This window comes from Thermobia domestica, chromosome 4, assembly GCF_964235325.1.
Source record: "Thermobia domestica chromosome 4, izTheDome1.hap1.1, whole genome shotgun sequence".
Classification (NCBI taxonomy): domain Eukaryota; kingdom Metazoa; phylum Arthropoda; class Insecta; order Zygentoma; family Lepismatidae; genus Thermobia; species Thermobia domestica.
In genome coordinates this window covers 292,494,887-292,513,635 of record NC_137457.1, presented here as the reverse complement: position 1 = coordinate 292,513,635, position 18,749 = coordinate 292,494,887, and the positions used below count along the sequence as shown (strand labels likewise).

The window sequence follows — 18,749 nt, the reverse complement described above, 5'->3', positions numbered from 1 at the left end:
TAATACTTTAAACAAGTTATTACTAACAAAGAAGGGGTGTATACCAAGGAGGTAAGTGTATTTTCTCAACGTTGTTGCAACGTTCAGTTCATTTATGGACGTACCTTTGGTATAACCAGATCACGTACTTTCTTTTACCATTCACAATCTCCGAAATGTTTTGACGTATGAACTTCTCATTTTGTACAAATATACTCCACGTTAACATTCGCGGAGTCTTGTGCAATTTGATTCCTAGGGTAACGAAGAAAAGGGGGAGAGAGAGAGGCTGAATTTTTGGTTGCCTTTTATCAGATCTCCAAAACTACTGAACATAGGATATTGAAATGTTCTCAGATTACAAAGTGAAATTCATCACGTAAGTGCGTGGAAAGAGAGTCAACTGTTTTCTCGCTCTCCACCAATTTCGAAAATTGTTTCACCTAGGAAGTTAGAATTTTATATGAATAAGTTTACGTTAGGTAAAACGTTCTGAAAAATTACAATCCGAAAGGAGCTAAAGATGTTAATGGATTTTCCGTACTAATATTACATGTTCTTTTCAAACCTGGGCATCTAGCCTTGACATTCATGCAAAACATGAATATCTTATGCTAGAAGATTTTGCTAAATTTAAAGACTGAAAAGACGTTTAGAAATGCCATCTGGAATACTTACTTGGGAGTTAAGAATTTTGAGTTTCAATTTCTACGAATGATGAAGATTTTCCGATTATCGGTACAAGAAAACCATTCACAGTATCTTCAAGAAAATTTATTGAGCAGTGTCTCTGGAATAACGGATTTCGATAGGATACTGGTTGAATAAATACTCTGTGTTAACGATTTGTATGAATTATGGTGTGCGAGAAAACGAACTGACTCAATCTTAGTGGTTACTTTTATTTGGGGGAGAGGGAAGAATTGAATAATTTACGTAGCTCAAGGGAAATCGATCTTGAACCAATAAGTATAGAGAAAGCAGAAAAACAATTATGTATATACTCTATCTTTTAAAAAAAATCCATACGCCATTTTCTTCCTATGGTAAGAACAGACACATCTGACAGTCTTTTTTGTCCATTAAGAAGCTTTCAAACAAATAATGCTTCAAATCGTAAAAATATCGAGAATATCTCAAGTCAAGCGTAAAAGATCATGTGTATACTTTTAATAAACTCATTCCTTGCCATTGCAGGATAAATTAATTACACACCGTTAGTTTTTTCACAGCGTATCGAAGATGATCATAGTTGATTATAGAATCCGTATAGAATATATCTTAATTTAAAAGATCCTAATGGTGAGTCATTTTAACTAAGCTACACTGGCACTCAAAATCTTTGCTTGTACTATTTGAGGGAAAGAAAAGCGGCGCAGATTTATTGTACGGATCCATACAAAAATCCATTGCTTATAAACTTGTTATTCAGTAAATCTACTCTCTGTATCTTAAACAATCATTTTTAACTTGTGGATCTGCATTCTCCGGTACAGATTCAGTTTAGGAAGGGTGGTGGCACTGATTATGCCCAAAATACCTCTTAAAAATGGTTATCGGTCAATTTTTAAGCTTCATATAGTTCTCAACCAATCGAAACATGGCTTACTAAAAGAGAAGATTTTAAGGAATAGATTTTGTCAGCAGCCATTGTGAATCTAATAAATATGGATTCATACACCCTCCATTCCAAAAGAAACCGAACTTTTGAAAACAAATAGTACCACTAGTGCCATCTGTTGTAATATTTTACCGGTAGATGGCGTATTCCCTCATTGACAACTGGTATAAATGTCATGACATTTGGATGCACGGCAACAAAGTTATTGCGTTTCAACTGTCAGTGTGTTGTATACATCGGTCGGAAAATGAGTTTCAAACAACGAGCTGCAATTGAGTTTTGTGTTAAACTGGGTAAAACTTTTAGTGAAACGCACCAAATGCTACAAAATGCATATGGTGATGAGTGTCTGTCCTTTACGCAAGTTTACGAGTGGTTCAGGCGATTCAAATCGGGTAGAGAGACGCTGGATGATGACGAAAGATCAGGCAGTCCCAGAACCGGATTATCGGAAGAAAACATCGAAAAAGTGCGTGAATTCATCAAATATAACAAAAAATCATCGGTGAAAGTTATTGAAATGGAATTAGGCATTCCTCAAACAACCGCATACCGCATTTTGACCGAAGTTTTGGGCCTTAAGAAGGTTAATTCGCGGTTTGTACCACACAAACTCACCGAAGACCAAAAAGTTGATCGAATTGCGCATTGCAAAGACATCGTTAAAAGTGCTCGACAGGATCGAAACTTCTTGAAATCGATTGTAACTGGTGACGAGACGTGGTGTTTTGAATATGAGCCCGAAACAAAGCAGCAAAGTGCTGAATGGAGAGCGCCGGATGAAGGAACACCCAAAAAAAAAGTCGCTTGGTGAAGTCAAAAGTTAAGGTGACTGATTTGTTTTTACGTAAGGTAAGGGATTTGTTTTTACGATTCAAAAAGAATTATCCACAAAGAATTTGTTCAGCCCGGCCAGACAGTCACTGGAGAGTTTCACTTGGGCGTCATGAAGCGTTTGCTGGCAAGAATTTGTCGTATTCGGCCCGAATATCGCGAAATCGGCAGTTGGACTCTTTTGGACGATAATGCACCATCACATCGTTCGCGACTTGTAACTGAATTTTTGGTCAAAAATAACATTATTCGGTTGCATCATCCGCTCTATTCACCAGATCTCGCTCCGTGCGATTTCTATCTGTTCCCGAAACTGCATTTGGCGATGAAAGGAAAGTGGCACGCATCGATTGATGCCATTGAGAAGGCGACGACCGCCGTCCTAAAGACCATTCCAATAAAGGACATGGAGAAGTCGTTTGACAACTTGTTGGAGCGTGCAAATATGTGTATCGATGCAGAAGGGGAATACATTGATTAATAAAAATGATTTGTTCCAAAATGTACATTGCTTTTTTGTTTTTTGTTTTTAAAACGTTCGGTTTCTTTTGGAATGGAGGGTGTAATGGCTGTTCGATTCGATGCTGTTCGATTCTGCGTGTTGTGATGTGCAGAATTCTCAAATTTCTTAAGAGATTTGATATATATATTTAAAAAAAAGAAAGAAAATTCACCTGGTGGCACAGAAAGAAGAAACTTAGTTTCTTGGTAAGAAAATACTCCACATTGGTCCAGAATCAAATTCTAGGTGGCCAAAATTCATTTCAAATAGCTGGTGGCTAAAAATTGCTACAGAGGGGTTTTCAGGGTTGCTGATTACAAATCTGGTAAAGTTTTGTTAAAAAATCAAGATGGCGGACAATTGAAACATTTCCTTCTATCGCTCAAGAGTGAGTGTCGGGGATTTTTCGGGGTCGCTGATTTTAAATCTGATAACAGTTTTTTGTTTAAAATTCAAAATGGCGGACTATTCGTAAAATTAACTATAGGGCTCCTTGAATATGAGTTAAGGTTATTGAAAATAAATAAATGTTACTGGAAACTGCAACAATAAGTTTTAGAAAGTAAACAAACAATTTGAAGTAAGATAATTTATTCTAAAATGAGATAATAAAGATCACTAAAGAATTTTAACTAAGAAAAAATATATCACATAAATCATCGTCTATTCAGCCGTCCAAAATATTTTCTTCGTCCTCGATTGTTCATAGTTCTTCACCCTCACTACTATATCATTCTGTTCTCGTGTCTAACTCTTTCGGGAGCAATAGCGGAGCTTTTACATCCTCCGGTAGAGTTGTACGCTTATTTCTTGTTGCTCTCCTAAGGGTGGTTATTACTGGATCCGAATCCATGAGTAACCGATGAACTAAATCTGTCGTGGTATGCATGCATGAATCTTTTCGAGTATGATGCATACGAAACTGTTTGTATTTTTTATTGCAAGACTCCTGAGTTTCTTCCGATAACATACCTATTAGAAAGATGGCGCTTTTAATAACTTCTGTTCCGTGCATTAAAATCTTGTGAACGCTAACAGGCATTCTGTACCACCCGTATAGACTGACAAATCTTCTTGCCGTTTCCTCTGTATATTTAGCGAAGGCTTCTCCACTGATAACCTCTCCACTTGAAATTGCAATCATTATGTTTCCAAATCTTCGAATCAAGTCTTCTTCAAATCCTGTTATACAGGGTGTCCGAGAAGTCCTTCCCTGATTACAGAAATTGATAACTCAGGCTAGAAATAAGATAGAAATATGAAACTGGTGTTGAATTGTTTACAAACTATAAAACTTTTTGTCTGAGTTAGGTTTGTTCTGTTTTACCAAGTCTCATTTTTTTGTTTTAGGTTTGTAGTACGTAAGTAAGAAGCCCAAGAAGCCATGCCAACCAACCAGGAGAAGGCACAGTGTGTCCTGTGGTACCATGAGACACGATCACCAACCACGGTGCAGAGACAGTGCCAGACAACATTTGGGAGGACTCCACCTGATGTCAAGAGCATTAAAGCCTGGTATGAGAAGTTCAAGAACACAGGGTCGGTTGCTGACCTTCCGAGGTCTGGTCGACCAAGAACCTCAGCAGACACGGTGGAGGCTGTGCGGCAGTCTTTTCTGAGAAGTCCTAAGAAATCGGTGCGCAGGGCCTCACGTGAATTACAGATGCCAAAAAGCTCTATCCATGACATTTTACACAAACGTTTATTGTTTCTTGCTTACAAACTGCAACTCGTTCAGGCCTTGTTGCCCGACGACGGTACACGTCGATATGACTTTGCGGTCGAAATGCTATCACGTATTGAGGACGACAATGGTTATCTCAGACGAATTGCCTTTTCCGACGAAGAGACATTCTTTGTCAGTGGAGTAGTGAATCGCCATAATGTACGCATTTGGGGTTCAGAACCCCCCAGGGAGTTCACCAGAGGCAGTCCAAAGGTGAACGTTTGATGCGCGTTATTGCACGACCGAATTATCGGGCCATTCTTCTTCGCTGAGGATACCATCACATCTGCAGTGTACCTGGATATGTTGCAGCTGTATGCTGTTCCTCAGCTGCTTCAGTATCGCCCCGATGTCGTTTTTCAGCAAGACGGTGCACCACCTCATTGGGGTTTGGACGTCCGTGCCTATCTCGATAGGACATTTCCTGGGCGATGGATTGGTTGTGATGGACCAACAGCTTGGCCTCTACGCTCTCCTGACATAACCCCATTAGACTTCTTTTTATGGGGTTATGTCAAGGATGAGGTCTACCGAACACGTGTACCAGATCTTGAAACCCTGCAGCAACGAATAACCACAGTCGTTGCATCGATCCCTCCAGTGATGTTGGCTAATGTGTGGATGGAAATTGAATATCGCCTAGATGTGCTACGTGCTACCAAGGGTGCTCATGTGGAAGTGTACTGATGTGACCAAAACTTTTATAGTTTGTAAACAATTCAACACCAGTTTCATATTTCTATCTTATTTCTAGCCTGAGTTATCAATTTCTGTAATCAGGGAAGGACTTCTCGGACACCCTGTATCTGAAGACTGTTGAGCATTATGAAAAAAAAAAAAAAACGTCGGGCAACGTTGCCGGTATTAAAAGTTCCGACTTTTCCTGCTAGCACCTTATCTATGTGTAGGCCTGTTTCATTCCGGAATCGGGTTTGAATTTCTTTTCTGATCATCTTCATTTCCTGTCGCTGAGCTTCAGTAGTTCCTCTTATTGTCGGAGCTTTTAAGTTTTTTTTTATACGAAACTTTTAACACTAAATCTAAAAATTTAATCCAACTGTGAAAAGGAGATAAACCATACTCTAAGGTTTCAGGATTAATATTAATTTTTTTAAAATTTTGTAAATCATTAATCTCTTTCGGTGTGCATTTACAAATATAACATATTTGACTTCCAGTGTTTGTCAATGCATTTATAATTTTTCCATCTATCATAGTGAAAAGGACCTTATATTCAACTAAAATAGGATTATTTTGGAATTCTACATACACTTGAAAAGGAACCAAATCATTTACTTCTGCTTTCATTTGATTCACTTGGTTTTTCATCACTTCGGCAGTTTCTTTAACATATATAAATTTTTATAGGACGGCATAATTTTGTTGACAATGACCTATCATTGATCCAGATGACCTGCTGTTTTCATTACTTAAAGTACCCTCAAGTTTTAAAGGGACCATAGAAAATACAAACAGATTTCCACTTTGCAGACTTGAAGTTTTAGAGTCACCTTCTTCATGTTTATTGTCGATATCCAGTGCTTCATCTTGGTCTTGTGCTGCATCCGGAGTTTCTTCTGGTGCATGTGGTTGTTTTCTCCCCTCCCCCCTCCATTTTCTTTCTCCTTTTGTCCCATCGTGTCGGCTGCCAGAGGATTGTCTTTATCGTCTGGCGGGAGTTCATTAGAATGTACATTTTTTGGAGGTACATACATGTATTCGCTGTGTCCTGAGCTACCGTCGCAGCAATATTTTACAGTTAAAACCACTTTCTTTAATTCTAAATGTGGGAGCGCTTCCTCTGTTGTCCAGTCTGCTATTTTTATAAGCCTTACGGCAGTGTGATGTAATAACTTTTGAAGAGGAATTCTGGCTCCTTCTAGACTCACTTCAATCCCTTCAGGATAGCCGCGATTTTTTGCTTCCACTATTTTGTTGTACGGAGGGTAAAAGTTTTTCAAATTATGTTCTATGGCCCCTTTTCGTAATGTGATGTAGCTATGCTTTGATAACTTACCATCCATTACCAATGCCAGGGCTTGGTCATCTGTGTATTGAGTCACTTCGGTTGACCTATCCATGCTTTGTTTGTATGCTCTTCTGATTTTTACAGGTCTCGTAGGCGAACCTTGCAACACATCTTTTAACAAATCGGCGGCTGCTTGCTTTCCCTCGTCTCGTAGATAAGACATTGACAAAGTAGTCGCCTCTTCCACTGACACATCACCTTACAATTTTTGTATTTTTCGCCTTTTCGAACGCTCATTACCTTCCTCGAAACTCTTTGAAGGTCTTCCACGACACGCTGCAACGTTCGGTTTTATCTGGAATTTTGTTTCTAGCCACTCCGAATGTTTCAATAAAAATTTGTTTCTGCTGTGATCTGCTGCTTTCCAATATTTGTGTAGTGTTGCACAAAAGTTAGCTACATTTGAAGTTAAAAGTTCTTCGTCGATTACACCTGTGTTCAAATTTTGTATATAGGCGACAAGATAATCCCTTGTGGCTCTTGTAGCAGGCCCCTGTGGGTTAATTTGGTTCCTCCACTACTCAAAAAGAGTCTTAAAAGTAGTAACTTCTTCCATGATCAAATAAATAATAATAATAAAAAGATTTATGTCACACAGTTTTAAACAATAATCATACAAAGTCGATTACATATCATTTTCCTCAACGGTTTTCACCTATAGGCTGCATTATGTCCATTTATCTGACACCGGCGGCGCACGGCGAGAACGAAACCCACTTCACTGCACTTAATATTGGCAAAACAATATGAAAATGTCGAAATCTTTTGGCAGTAATAGGCACTTTTTTTTTCTCAGTCTAATAATTACGAAATGTAAACAAAAACACTATATGTTTACATCACTCTGCCACTCTTTAAAGCAATTTCATAAAAAAGCAAACGGATTACACAAATTATAAGCTTTAGGAACATATTAACTTTAAAAAATCGCAAAAGGCTTACATTCGACTCGTAAACGACAAGCCACAGTCACAACAACTATGAAAATCATGATTAAGCGAACGCGTCATCCGTTGGTCTTTCTTTCAGCGACAGTGGCGCCATGCGGCGAAGAGAAGAAAACTTAAAAATGTACAGAATTATTCAGGTATATAATAAAGAAACGCTTCTAGCACAAATTGCGCCTAAGAATTTAATTTCTATGTTTTTTGTTTGTGGCCACCTAGAATTTGATTCTGGACCAGTGTGTACTCTATATTTACTGCACAATGCTATCGTTATTGACAAAACTTCACAAACAAATATCATGACCATTAGTGGGTTGGGATATTCCTTGAGTATCCATTTATGTCCAGTAGGTGGCTATAAGTAGTTTCATACTTGTTACTGTTTATGATCACCATTTGGAATTGTGATAGTATTTTGATTGTTTATTAGTAAAAATAACAAACAACAATATTTTATTGACATTGCAACACATTTTTGCTGCAGCTCTAAACAGGCAAATCCACTAATAGCCCCAAATATTAACTATAAATTACAAAATTTCACCTGACAAAAAGCATTAAAATAAAATTTCTCTACCCTAGCTAATCATATAATGGAATGAAACACAATAGGCCTAAAGCACTATATTCGGTATTTAAAAAAAAAAAAAAAAAAAAAAAAAAATAATTAGCCTATATATAAACAAAATGAAATGTTCCGTGTGACAGAGTACAAATATGTTGGAGTAATATTGAACAAAATATCAAATTTTAAGTATGATATTCAATGTTTCAAATGTGTTAACTCCAAGGAAACAAACTTTGTAATCACTACGAATGATATATTACAAATAAATATTTTCAACATTGTTGGTAAATTGCCAAAACCGAGCCTTAAAGAACAGGGCCGAATGTTGGCAAATGTATTTAATAGAACTGTAAAAACAGTTCAAAAGCACTAAAACACTGATATTGTTCTATACTTGGCTAGTTTTGACCTATTTCTTAAGATGTTAGTTTGCTAGGCAACTTCTTGTTATACATTTTGTATCTTAGACTATCTAACTTTAGCATTTAGACTATAAGTAAGCAAGAGCCTAGAATAATTTCATGTATAAGTAAATGATCTTTGATGTCTTTTTAGTTAATAAACTTTAATTTGGCAGTTGGTCATTTTAATATTTATTTTGAGAGGCTATAAGTGGAGAAAAAGGTGGCAATAAGCAGAATCAGGATAGTGAGAGGTGGTGAAATGTGTATTATTTTTTAATATTATTTTTAACAAATTTTAAAAACATTAGATAACAATCCAAAAAATGAGTTCAAATTTGAAGTATACACTTTCAAATCATCAATAGTAGCAATATCTATTACGAAAAAAAATTAATGAAAACGAAAAAGCCCTTGAAAAGGTTATAACTGGTGCTATCCTATAAAAAAAAAAAAAAAAAAAAAAAACACTAATCAGGTTGTGCTAGGCTGCCACTAAAAAGCACAGATGTTACCTGAATCATGGCAGGAACGCAGCAGGAGTACTCGCGTGGTGGCGCGTCAGCGACGGTGGGTATATTTATAAACGAAAACAGCAGAAACAGTATATGGCATAAAACACTTACTCTACGTGTTGGATTATGTATTTGTATATTTCGGACGTTACAGGTAATACCCTTATATGTTTTAATTGCTTGCATGTCGGTGTTTTGAAACAACACGCCACATTACTTAATATTAAATATAAATTTACAATTACATTAATTCTTTAACTCTCGGATATTTCTATGGATGCATATCATGAGTTAGCACACTACCTTAAGATACTTTACTTTACTTTGTATACTGTGGTTAATGGCTAGCTTATGAATGAATTCGTGCTTAACAGGTTACACTTTGATTAATGTATTCCTACGGATACACATCTCTCAGGTAAGAATACAATATATTTAGATAATAAAAATATTATTCCAAATTGTTACTATATTAATTTCACAAATGTGTGATGCTGTACAGTAAATCGGCACCAAAAAACCCATCTAATGTTAGAAGCCCGGCTTACCAGTACAAGATACAAATCGATGATGAGGGATCCAACTAAGGAAGCCCACCCAAGAACCTAGGCACAATACCCCTAGTTTTCAATTCTCCAGTTTCATTGTACTATTCTCAATGAAAAATATTCTCGTACTAAGTGTAAACTGTGCCTTAAAGCTTGTCTATGAGGGCCTCTGGATCCAACACAAATATTGCTATAAATAGTTGGCTACAAAAATAGCCACTTAACGTCTTACAAGCCCTGTTCTATTAGTGAAATGGAATGAAACCTTTCAGTTCAACGTCCCATTGGGCAAGGTTATAGAAGACAGGTCCCCCTTCCCATTTAGGGTCCATGACATTTGGGCGCCAAACCTTCTATCCAAATAGGTTTACCTACCTACGTATGTTATAATGTATTTCATAGCCATAGCCCAAATGTGTAAGCACTGGTAATTTCGGAAAACTTCCGCAAATAATTTTGCAAAAACTAAAGATAACATCCCGAAAACAGCGAAGTTTTTGTATATCATGCACAACTTGTCTCTACCAGTTGAAAAGAAATGGGAAGAAACCGTAGCAAACTATTGACTGTCCGGTCTCCGCACTATGCGACTTAGTTTTAAAAGAATATTTCCTTTTAATAAAATAAGACATATGTAATTTGTACATAAATAAATAAATAAATAAAATAAAATAAAAAAGTACGTTTTTCGTTAGTATTTAGTAATTTTAAAGATGTGACTTTACATTCATACTGTACTGTGCACTTGATTTTTTGAGTCAGACATTATTAAATTTATCTTAAAATGTGTACAATACTGCACATACTTTCATTTTCTATAATAAACTATATCAATATCATAAGTACCAAGAGGTCAGAAGAAACGAATAAGAACTGTTTTTGGAATAAAAATGGTATTTTTAATTATATGGGTGATTTATTAAGTATTTATTGAGCCTTTTTGTTATTTGATTTGCCCATTAGGCTGGATAGTTGATACTCTATTGTATTAATAAAAAGTTATTTCAGATTTTATAAAAATAGTAACTTAGGTACTAAGCTATATAGTGAAATAGGCCAAATAAAATTTACTGCAGGAAGTCTGTGACACCCCAAAACAAATTTTATAATATATCTAACGTAAAGGAACGATACAAGTGGGAGGCAAAAGAAGAACAGCATTATTTCGAATGAGGATATGGAACGTGTATGACAGTATGGCAGAGTTCTCAATGACCAGTTAAGAACGAACAACTACTCAGAAGCACCTCATCGTGGACTGCTTTGCGCCCAAACGTCCTGCTCTGTCCCATTTAGCTGTAATAAAAGCAACAAACAAAGTGCGCTCCGTAGCTCTCACCCGCTTTCACTCGCGGACGCTCGCTCGGCAATAGTATGTGAATTAAATATTTAACTTTGATACAAAAGGAACCAATCTAGCTACTAAACTATACGGGGAGGGTATGTATTCTAGAATCTCCCCGTCTCATGATTATGCTCTTTAGCCTAAGGGATACAGCCCGTTCTATTAGGATTCTCCATTTCCTCTATGTATGCTTATACAAGTGGGGAAACTTTACAATATACGCTCCAGGACCGCTTTAAAAAAGATAATAGAGTAGAATATAGTAGAGTACGATAAGAACAGGAACGGGTTAGTTTAAGGGAAATTTTGACCCAATTTTCATTTAAAAAAAATTGCATTTAGTATCTCCCCCAACTCCTAATTTGCCTATTTTATGTTGAGAACAGAACCCAACTAACCCCTGCGGGGCTTCTAACTCGTTTCTACTACTACTTTATACTACTCCTACTACTTAGATTGTGGGAGATACTAATAAATATCAGCCAAAAAAATAAAAGGGCTTTTATTTCGAAGTTGGCCAGCCGCTTGGTTTTCAACAAAAAGCATTGTAACAGCCACGAAAATTTAAAAATCATTTTTAAGCAACGCTTTAAAAGGGTATAATAGAGAATAGTAAGGTAGGGATAAGTAGGATAGGGTCGGGTTGTGTTAGGGAAGTTTGGACCCATTTTGTTAAAATTAGTAGAGTGTAATTTTCGTCTCTGCGTAAGGATGTCAACTGGAGCGCCTCTGTATACTTCCAGTCCTGTTCAGAATACAAATGCTTATTACATTCCCACAATCCAACCATGGGCATTTATTCCGAAGTTGGGCGTCCGCTTTCGCCATGTTTTTTCGTTGTCATCTCGTTTCCACATTTTCTGCAATTTGTTACTAGGTTTATTAATCCGTGCTCTTTATAAACTTTTAAAAGATTTTGCTCCTTATCAACATATTGCTTCACAAATGCTCAAACTGTTACTTCATTGCCCTTGTACATTCGCCATGTTGATAACATAAATGCTCGTTACTTTCCCACAATGCAACTGTTTAGTTAGCTTGCACCAAATAGTTCCCTCCGCTCGCGCTATAGTCCCATGTTTATAATCGCTTATATATAACAAACAGATTTTTCGAGGCCCTTATATATTAGCACGCATACAAACGATCAAATTATCCATATCTTTCCTGTAAATTTTAAAAATTTTGCTGGAAACGGACGCCCAACTTTGGAACTTAACCCCAACCATGTGGTAGCCTTACACGAAATAGTTCCCTCCGTTTGTCAAACAGTTCCATGTTTATTATTGCTAAAAAGAAAAATAAACACAACTTCTGCTCTCCAAGCACACGAACGAGCAAATTATATACTTCTCGGTAAATTTGTAAAACTTTGCTAGAAAAGGGCGACCAACTTTGGAACTTAACCCCAAAAAAAAGTGTAATGTCTCGTTTCTGAGCAAGTGTTCCAGCAGGAGCGGGCAATGTAAAGTTAGCCCCAGTGGATTTATTTTACGACCTATTGGAAGTGCTGAGACTTTGGTGACGGTACGGAGGGGAACAGATATCAGGAAGCTGTAAATTTTACAAATTTTGGTGTTTGTAAAATTAATCTGTACACTTACCTTTCCGAATAGTAAGTTAGTTTAGGCAATGGTCAGTATTAAGACTCTTCCTTTTATGATACTTTCAAATAAATGGACAACTTACTCAATATTAAGCTTGATCCAATACTTACATTTATTTGTAAGTCTTCCTTAATCAGTTTCAACAAGCTACAATTCTTTTTCCTGCTACGAGGAAATAATTCGATTGAACCCGAATTCTCAAGTACGCACAAACGACATACATTCTTTTGAAAAACTGATGCCATAATTACTTATTTGTAAATTATTTGAATTGGAGTAAAATACACATGTACACAAACCAAAACAACATTCTCAAACAAATGAAGGCTGTAAACGACACAGTGTTACCAGTCGGAAAGTAGTTAATAAATAATATCAAATTGGTTAAAAATTCCTAGGATATTATTCTGCAGTGGTTGGAGATCAACAGAATAAAAAAAAAAAAAAAAATCATTTTAGTTTACGGTAATAGGGATAGCAGTTTTAATTGCTTGTTACATTATTTGGGTTGCTTTCTAAATGACAAAATTAGAGAGTATTATCTGTCACATAAAAAAATGCATTTTCCATAAGTTTTCTATGTAACACAATGGGTAAAAGTTGATCTGAAAAGGTAGAGGGACGGTAGGTAGCGGTATGACGTCACGCCGTCCCCTTGCCTATCTCTACACATTGTAATTTCTTATGAACTGAGGGGATGCCGTACATATTTTTTTGGAAGTGGGGGACGACGTCCCTCTGAGTTCTCCGCACTTTACCCCTGCTTAAACACAAACTATTTGCTGAGCTAAACAATATATTCACTTTTAAAAACTACATAGGTGTTACAGTTTCGCCAACTAACACTTTGGCTTCATCAGATACATTGCGAGTGTAACATCAGAGATAGTGTCTGATGAAGCCAAAGTGTTAGTTGGCGAAACTGTAACACGTATGTAGTTTTTAAAAATGTGAATATATTGTTTTGCTCAGCAAGTAGCTTGTTTGTGTTTAAAAAATTTCATGTTTTTTGCGGGATAGTATCTCTCCCCTCTTGAAGCGATGGAAGATATGAGAAAATCAGTTCACTTAATTAATTGACCTTAAAAACTTTTAAAGCCGTGGATCCTAGTAAAACAACAAAGTATACTACGTTTGCAAATGCAATTTACACAACAAATAACACGAATAGTGTGACAAGCAGGGAAAACAGAGAAACTGTTATATGGTAAGACGTCAGAAACAAAAATCACAAGCTGATTGTTTAAAGTGTATAGCAAGAAAACAAGCACCTGAGTATGTGGCGTAGTGGGTAACGTTCTAACCTACCAATCAGCTGATCCATGTTAGAATCTTCGTTAAGTGCACTTTTTTCTTTTCGTCAAAGTAACAGCCATTACTTGTAGTATTTAATTCTTTTCTTTTCGTTAAAGGAACAGCCATTACTTGTAATATTAGAATGTTATATATGGTTTCATTGTGTTAGATTTTTTCTTATTCTTGACTAAGGTAATAAGGCTGCAATTATGATTCTAGCTGGTAGATCAAAAGTAAGGGTGTTCTACATTTCTTTCCATTACTACAATATAAAAATATGCTTACATTCGAAACTAAATATACAAGCAATTGAAATGAAAGTAGGAAGTTGGTGAGTCAGCACCGGGCAGAAGAGCAAAGCAAATATTACCTGAGGCGCTTTCAAGTACCTGTCGTATCTCTGTCTTAACTGCGAACTGAACACACCTTTTTTTTTTAAAAAAAAAAAAAACATTATCAATAAAATACTAGTCTGTGTGAAAACATGAAGAGAAGAGGAACGAAACATTATTAGTATATTTTGTTATTATTATTAGATGTTTCAGTATGTTGAAAAAAGAAACCATGTTCACTATTTAATGAGAATATGCTTAATAAACTAGTGTTCATACCGAGTTCAAAGACAGTATGTATTCTGGAAGATCATATTCTGTTTGAAATCCTTACGAGAGAATGAAAAGAATGTAACATTTATGGAATCAACCCTATCAAGAGATTGATTCCTGATAGGAGTTCATTTAGTTTAGAATCCCAAGTTAAGTTGTAGAACCATGTCTCATATAGTCTCGGTGCTGAAACAGGCCCGTAGCCAGCCTCCAAATTTAGGGGGGGGGGCTTAATGTAAATTAGGGTGGGCACACACAGAGAGAGACACAGACATTATACAATTTATATATATATATATATATATATATATATATATATATATATATATATATATATATATATATATATATATAATGTCTGTCTCTGTGTGTGATGATGAATAATTTCTTATGCTCTTAAAACTAAAACTACAGCGTGAAGGAATTGCTATTAAAATTTTCCCCTATAGCGTTAGTACAATTGTACCTGAAAGCTAGAATACTGCGTGTTTCCTTTTTATTTTTTTTGTTATGGCAACAAAATATTTCTTCCGTTTTCTCATCTTCAAGGAAATAAAAAAAATATTTTTTAAAAATAGTTGGCCGAACGAACCAATCATTAAAATTTCCAAAGAATTAGTACAGGAAATACGTTTTTTAATTTTTGATGACTGAAAAAATATTTGTGAAACTTGAAAACATCTAGAGAGTAATGAGATTTAATACTATCTTCAAAGAGATTCTACAGAGAAGGGTCTCAGAATATTAAATCAATATTTTGAAATACATGTGACCTAAACAAATATATGCATATTGGAAAAGTGAAATTAACATTTTACCTGTATTATTATTCATATCTTCTTAGATATGAAACTTTATATTTCTTTAAATATCACGCGCTTTATTTTACACTTGTACTTCTAAACATTTTTTGATCTTTTTTTTTATGGTGATGTTCAAAAGAAATAATGATATGTTTATGGGTTTTTGCTATCTACACATTTATAAATTTCATAAGATTAAGAAACACAAACACAACACGCATATATACACTCCTCATGTTGGCACACTATAATAGAAACAAGTTGTACATTTGAACAATCACTAACAACACAATCACAGTATAAGTCTCCTTGTTTTGGATGCTGCCAATCTTAAAACAATTGTGTCCAGATCGAGGTTTCTGGTGATGTCCTTGTAACTCAGCAAAACAAGATCGGCACGGTGCAGTTAATGTACAACTCCTTTTGAAAAAATGCCCTAACAAAGAAGGAATTCCTCTCACCTGAAGTAGTTCTATATAAAGGTTGACCGGCTTCAGGGCAGAAATTTAGTAAAGAAAATATTCAAATTTACAAACGTATAATTTCTAATTGCTTTCTTTTTAGTAACTGAAAAAAATACTTTTTGCATAACAGCTGTGAGTTCCATTTTATCACAACACATTTCAATTTTTAGACGTCGTGGACCCTGTAGCCGGGTCACGCGGACCCCTGGGGTCCGCGGACTCCAGTTTGAGAACCTCTGTCCTAGACTCTTTGGAACATACTATCAACAATCATTTAGGATGATTGCTACTAAAGTCTTGTTTAAGTAAAAATAATCTGTTATGATCTGGTACTCGAGCATTAAAATAAGAAATAACTCCAAAAAAAGTTCCCTGTTCTAGCGCACTTACCTTCTTTCTCGAAACGAAATTGATAAGAGAAGTAACAGTTCATTAAATTTTCTTTGTATAGTACAATTCATACTTTACATTGTACAAATAAGAATTCGAGATCAGTTGCTCCCGTAGGTACTAAAATGTTTAAGTTAAGAACTAATTATTTAAAGAGCTGTTTACTTATTTGTATTGAAGATATCTCTTCTTCAAAATGAAACTACATTAACAAATTGTTACTTTTGTGGGCTACCCCGTAGCCTCATGGGTACAGCGCTCGCCTTCGGCGCGTCTGGTTTCGGGTTCAAATCGTACTGGGAGTCCTCGGATTGAAACCGATAGCGATTTGGATGTTACTTTAAGCTATAGGTCCCGTTTCTTTATAGCCTCCCTGCTGAAGAGAGACGCTAAACTCCCCAACGCACCCTGTTTTAAGTCAAAGGTGAAATTTCAAATTTATAAAGCATTATACATATTATCATCTAATAAGGTTCAATTTTTAATTGAACATTCTGTTTTTCCTATAAGTGCAACTACTACCTCCGTTTAGTCCGCTGCATTTTTTTGTTTACATACCAGAAGATTGCAAGGTATTCATTTACAAAATAGTAACTTTGCATGATTAGGCTTACATCTAATGATCTGCTTGAACATTTGATTCTGGCACCAAAAATTGGCAACAATTATTAAATTATTTTAGTATAAGTATCTAATTATTTACCCCCGATAAAGATTAAGTGAATCGAACTTATCTTTAGTTTAAAGATATATTATTCTAACTTATTTAACAAATAGTCAAGTTGCTGCTACACTTCAATTCTCATTCTTCAAGTGAACTTCGGTACATCTTCAGAAACCAGCATCGACCAACTTTCAATTACAACCATATTCAACTCACAACACAACAAAAGTAAATACAATTCAGAAAAGGAAACTTTTCTTACTCCGTTATCACGTGACATAAAACGTAGTCAAAATCCCCCACTCCTCTCTCTCTCCATGTCCAATATACACAAAACAAACCCATACACCTGTGTGATTATTAGAGCGAAGCAGTTGCGACCCCCTGTTGAGGGATGCTGTCTTTTCAATCTCTCGCATATTAACCGAAAGCCAATGACTCACAGCAAAAGGATGTTTTCAGTTGCAAATTCCAAAAAGAACAGGAAGAAGTAAACTCTTCATCCCCAGATTAAGGTAAAAGTATGTTGTTTCTGAACACAAATACATGTTTGCCGATAGAATAACCATAAATTATTTTTCTCCTGCAGCGAAGGTCGTTTGCACATGGAGCATTATATATATATATATGTATAAGCAGACTCACCCTCAAATAAATATTAGCAATTCAAAGAAGCGTAGCGCATAAATAGGCCAATACTTTAAATGAGGATAATAAAAGTAAATTTGAATACATTTGGAAATACAATTTCTTCCAACATTTCAGTCAGTGTTCGACTGGGGAGGATGCTTATGTATTGTTGCTCTAAATGTAGAAGGCGAAAATTTATGTTACTTCTGTGATACGAGCCGGACATAAATTTTTACCGAAGGGGAATTTCCCCGGCATCCCCCGTTAATTCGAACTATGATTTTAGTTAGGGGGGCTGCAAAAAATTTAGGGGGGCTGAGCCCGCCCTAGCCCCCCCGTAACTACGGGCCTGTGCTGAAAGGGATATTACATTCCCAATGAACAAACTGATCAATCTTAGAACTATAAGTTTGGGGAAAGATGGTCGGTTTGTGAACTGTGAAAGATGTTCATTAATCTACAAACCATGCATGGAGAAATTTCCACTTAACTCAAAATAGATTAAAGTTACAAATCTGCGTATAAAAGTTGATCGCTAGCTGAATTTTATGACCTATAATTAAACTTGATTTTTAGCTTCCTAAAATTGTGCTTATAGGTTCCTAATAGGGTTCGAAAGACCCGTTATATATTCTAAAAATTAAAAAATAGAATGCACAATTCGTTTTAAAATATAGGCTTGAGTAATCCTTAAAAGTCAGACACGAATTAGTTGAAATGCTCATTCTTCAAAGGAGAAGAATATGTTTACTGAAAAATTATTTGCGAAATATTCAAACCTCTTCCCCAATAGAATAGCATATTAATCGAAGTGAAATGAAACGGTCAATGTGAATCCAACTGTTAAATAACTTCTAGGTTTATTTTAAGCAGCTAAAATGCTTACTCACTTTGGCAAGTTTATGTATACAAAATGAGAAAGTCAGATATTGTAGTAGTTGCCTTTCCTTCCCCCCCCCTTTTTTTTTTTTTTTTTTTTGCTAGAGTTGGAATTTCCGAAAATGATGGACCACATGGTTACAGATTTGTAAGGATTAGTTTAAAAGCCAAGCTTCATCTTAATATGAGAGATTCGTCAGAAACACTCTTTTTTGAATTACAGTTTTAATATTTCTTTCCTCACTTAGAACATGTATGAAAGTAACATGAGAAAAGCCCGGCCAGAGTTAACTAACAAGAGGAAAGCAGACTTTGGTAAATGAACTTCGGGGCCATCCTTAGCGACCCCGCACATTTAAAGTGTTAATACTACAAATAGAAGGAGTGCAATAGCCA

The 18,749-nt window shown here is 35.8% G+C and overlaps 1 protein-coding gene across 2 annotated transcripts in view; it reads right to left on the bottom strand.

The window, feature by feature from the left end:
• LOC145684170 (uncharacterized) overlaps positions 1-12,961 on the bottom strand; it is a 39,857-nt gene extending 26,896 nt beyond the window's left edge. For both annotated transcript variants that reach the window (XM_081756160.1, XM_081756161.1), the window contains exon 1: positions 12,733-12,961. In XM_081756160.1, the coding sequence (XP_081612286.1) occupies positions 12,733-12,867 (135 nt within the window). In that variant the 5' untranslated portion in view covers positions 12,868-12,961. The remainder of the gene's footprint in view (positions 1-12,732) is intronic.
• Between the last annotated feature and the right edge of the window lie 5,788 nt (positions 12,962-18,749).